This window comes from Triticum aestivum, chromosome 6B, assembly GCF_018294505.1.
Source record: "Triticum aestivum cultivar Chinese Spring chromosome 6B, IWGSC CS RefSeq v2.1, whole genome shotgun sequence".
NCBI classification, from domain to species: Eukaryota; Viridiplantae; Streptophyta; class Magnoliopsida; order Poales; family Poaceae; genus Triticum; species Triticum aestivum.
The window spans coordinates 709,159,512-709,163,291 of NC_057810.1; the positions used below are offsets into that span (position 1 = coordinate 709,159,512).

Consider the following 3,780-nt stretch of genomic DNA (forward strand, 5'->3'; position numbering starts at 1 on the left):
CCATGCCATATGCAAATCAATTCACAAACCAATTGCAATTCCAACTCTCCAAAATATATAAGTGAGCTACGAAGAGTTTAAAGTGTTTTTTACTTTGACCATGCTCTAAAATATACAAGTGAAGTTCTAGAGCAATTCTAAAAACATGTAGCCATGCATACACTCCATTTTTTGTTTTTAATGATGTTATCCATTGTCAGCATGATTTATGGTGGCACAATGATGGTAGGTTCCCTTGTGCTTTTGGTAACATTTTTGGGATAGAGATAGTGTCACAGATTTAGCCTTCATGCGGTATGGGTTATCCAGCTCGGCCCAGTACAACCAACGAGGGCTTGTGTTTTGTGGAGCAGACAACATGATTAGGAAGACGTATAAGACGAGGGTATCTGCAACAAGAAGATGAAGGCTCCATTGAAAGAGAGAACAAAAGAAAAGCTGATCGCAAACCCTAGCCTCGTCCTCAATTGGTCGTGGCTATGGCATGTCCACTAAGATGACGGAGGTTACTATTGAGAATGATAAAACAACATATATTCATAGTGACAATGTTCATTTTTAATATATACAATTCCACAGTTAAATTGTCACTGTCCGAGCAAAGGAAGCACTACACCCGAGTTGCACTCTGTAGGGTCATCGAGGAGCGGCAAGCTACTCATGAGAACGTGGGGGTCAAGGACACGTAGAGGAACTAGTGGCGAGCAATGGGAAAAGGCAGAGGCGGGATAGGTGAAGGCAAATGCAAATGGTTCTCCCGACAAGCGCTTATGTTGGGGTGGCGGTGGTGCGATCATGCGTGATCACCATGGCAAGCAGATAGGAGATGTAACACTTTTTTTCAGGAATGTCATCATGGCTTGTTTTATCGATTTGGTAAAAAGGTTACATCGTTTGCAAGAACATTATCCAGGAAGTCCGTGGGTTCATCAGCCCAATTACAAGAACTATTGCTATCATCAGCAAATTTCGCTAAACTATGAGCAACCTCATTTGCTTCCTGGTTACAGTGCGAAATTGAACCGCACTAGTTGCAATAATAATCTCTCATTTCATTTTTTTTATTTAACATTTTTAGCAAAACATTTCATTTTCTTGGGTCAGAGTCTTTTGACGCTCGCGAGTTCAGCTGGTCCACGGATTTTCGGCTCCACGTGGCGTGTGTGATTCAGCCCGGCCCGGCATGGCCCGGCCCGGCCCACGAGGGGGCCCGTTTTGTGGAGGAGACAGCATGACTAGAGGATGAGAGCCGCAAGGGAAAGAGGGAAGCCTCCATCTCCAGCGAGAAGAGAAGAGAAGATGAGCCCCAAACCCTAGCCTCGATCCTCGCCCACCCCGGTTCACCATGGCGCTACGCAGCCTGGCCGCGAGGATGCGGGTCGCCGCCGCCGCCCGGCTCCCGTCGGCCCCTCGCGTTTCGCCGGCGTCCGGCAGTCGGGCCCTCCCTTTCTCCTCCTCCTCCAGTAAGGTATGCCCCTTCTCCCCCTGCACACCGCGCTCGCTCAGGAAAACCACTGGCTGGAGTAGGCAGTGCTAGAGCTTCCCTCTGCGTGTGATGATCATGTATGCCTGCAAATCGACGAAATAGACCAATAATTTCTTTGATTTCCTCGGCTCCGGATCTAGACCCTTCGCCGTGACCAACTCTTGCTGCTGCGTTGCTACTTGTTTCGTTGAGCAATTTATAAACTGTATTGGCGTTACATAGTTTCCAAAGGCACGCCCTTGGTGCAAAGGCCGCATACCTGCATTGCTAGCTAATGAATGCTAGCTAATGAATTTTGAATGCAAATTAATCCTTTTTAAGGGGTGAATCTATGATTTTGAATATGATTTTGCACTACCAAACCATTCAACTAGGTTTATCATCAATTGCATATTTGTTCATAATATATTTATTGGGTAATGTGTGTATTGATTTTTTTGTATAAACTTGGTCAACTTGAGACAAGATTAATAGTACGTATAAACCCGGCTGGAGGGATTATGTCTGTGCTTTAGCTCCCCCGTCCATGAGCCTATTTGCAAGAAGAAAGGGATGCTGTCAACTGTAGGAGGCTTGTCAGTAATCTCCCATTGCAGTTGATATTTGCTACATGCTTCTTACCTTCTATGCACTTGTTCATCTGAATTGGTGGTCTTGCCCTTTACAAACGCATGGTTTTCATGGTCGCCATGCTTTCACTGTTACAAATTATGCATAGATGCACATGCAAGTTGTTTAGTGACTATCCTTGTTAGCAGTATTTTTAAAGAGATGTGGCTGTTATAGATAATTCTAACTTGACAACAATTTGTATTGTCATGAAAATTTCCCCCTTTTCCCTCTGCACGAGATTGACGGGATTTTACAACACATTTTAACATGAAAACCATTTGTATTGTCATGAAAACGTTGATCGTTTTTACCTTGCATGAGGCTGGTGCTCAGAATTTGTCAACTACCAGCATGACTTTCTCATATATTTTAGTTATTCATGGATTTGCACAAGAGACACATAGGTATTTGTTCTGACTTAAAAGCGTTAATCAGAGGATTGACCACTTGATTTTGGGATGATGGCAAATTATACGTGTAAGTTTTGTAAGCTCTGAAATTAGGGTACCAGCAGTCATTAATGCTTGGCAAATATGTGTATTTATCATGTGTAATGATTTCAAGAGCTTATGGTGCTGCAAATACTCTTGCCTAATGATATTTTTGTTCCCCTGTATCCTTACAGGACATGTAAGGATAACAAGGCTAACTCTTGCACCGGATATTGCCTTCTCAGCTTTCTCTTACTTTGTTGTTAAAATTGTAGAGCGCTAGAGACTGGTACCTGCTTCAGCGAGAACGTTATGACAGTGTGACAAGAGAGTTAAAAAACTACAGGTATAAGCTTCAACAACTTTCATTTTGATATTACTGCTCAAAAGGTTGAATATGATATGTAATGCCTCAATTCCTTGTTCTTTTTGGCAGCCGTGAGGTTGTGTGGACTGAAAGGCTAGCTAAGCTGCTTAATGTGGTATACGTGCTGGGTATGCCTTTTATCGTTGGCCCTTTGGTCTTAAAAGGGATTGCCATTCGGAGAATGTGAGGGGGTAGCAGCCATACACTGCTTCGTTTATTACTGCTGATGCATGTGAACTCGTAGTTCAGCACTCTCTTTGTGTTAACTGCCTGACTTGCAAGAGCAGATAACCATATGGGAATAATGGCTTGTTGCGTCTGTGTCTTGACCCGCATTGCGTCGCGGATAACCTCGTGATTATGGCTTTATGTAGATTTGTGCAAGCGTAGTTGTTTGCTGTAATGGTTTCTTGCACTTGTTTGCCGTTAACTTATGTCTGTCCCTATGGAGCTACTGTTTCTGAGTGGTGTTGGGTTTCTCCAGGTGCGCTTTGTTGGCCCTGATTTATGTACACTGGACTGCTATGTGCAGCCCCAACATTGCTCTGTGCAGAGCTAAGCTATTAGCGAAATCATATGGCTTAAGATTATAAGCATTCCAACATAAGCAGGAACTGCCTGGCCTGAAAATTTGAAACTCACCTGTTACTCAAGTTTGAGAATGTGCACATCAAGGTTCCAATTTTCTTATATCAAAGTATATCTTTTCTTTTCTAGTGCATTTCCATCCTGTTGACTTCCTTGGAAGTCTTGAACTTATTAGAAATTTACCGTGTATCTCCACAATGTCGTGTAGTGTTTCCTTGCGTTGTCGAGTGAAATCATGCTTTGTTACTCGAGTAAGTCTGCTGATGTCTTGCACCTCCGGCTTGCAGTCACATGCA

The 3,780-nt window shown here is 43.4% G+C and overlaps 1 protein-coding gene across 1 annotated transcript; it reads left to right on the top strand.

The window, feature by feature from the left end:
* Positions 1–1,263: 1,263 nt before the first annotated feature.
* Positions 1,264–3,415, top strand: LOC123135064 (uncharacterized). The gene is made up of 3 exons (XM_044554186.1): positions 1,264–1,468; positions 2,805–2,875; positions 2,966–3,415. The coding sequence occupies exons 1-3, from the start codon at positions 1,346–1,348 to the stop codon at positions 3,081–3,083; spliced, it is 312 nt and encodes a 103-aa protein (XP_044410121.1). The 5' UTR covers positions 1,264–1,345; the 3' UTR covers positions 3,084–3,415.
* Positions 3,416–3,780: the final 365 nt, after the last annotated feature.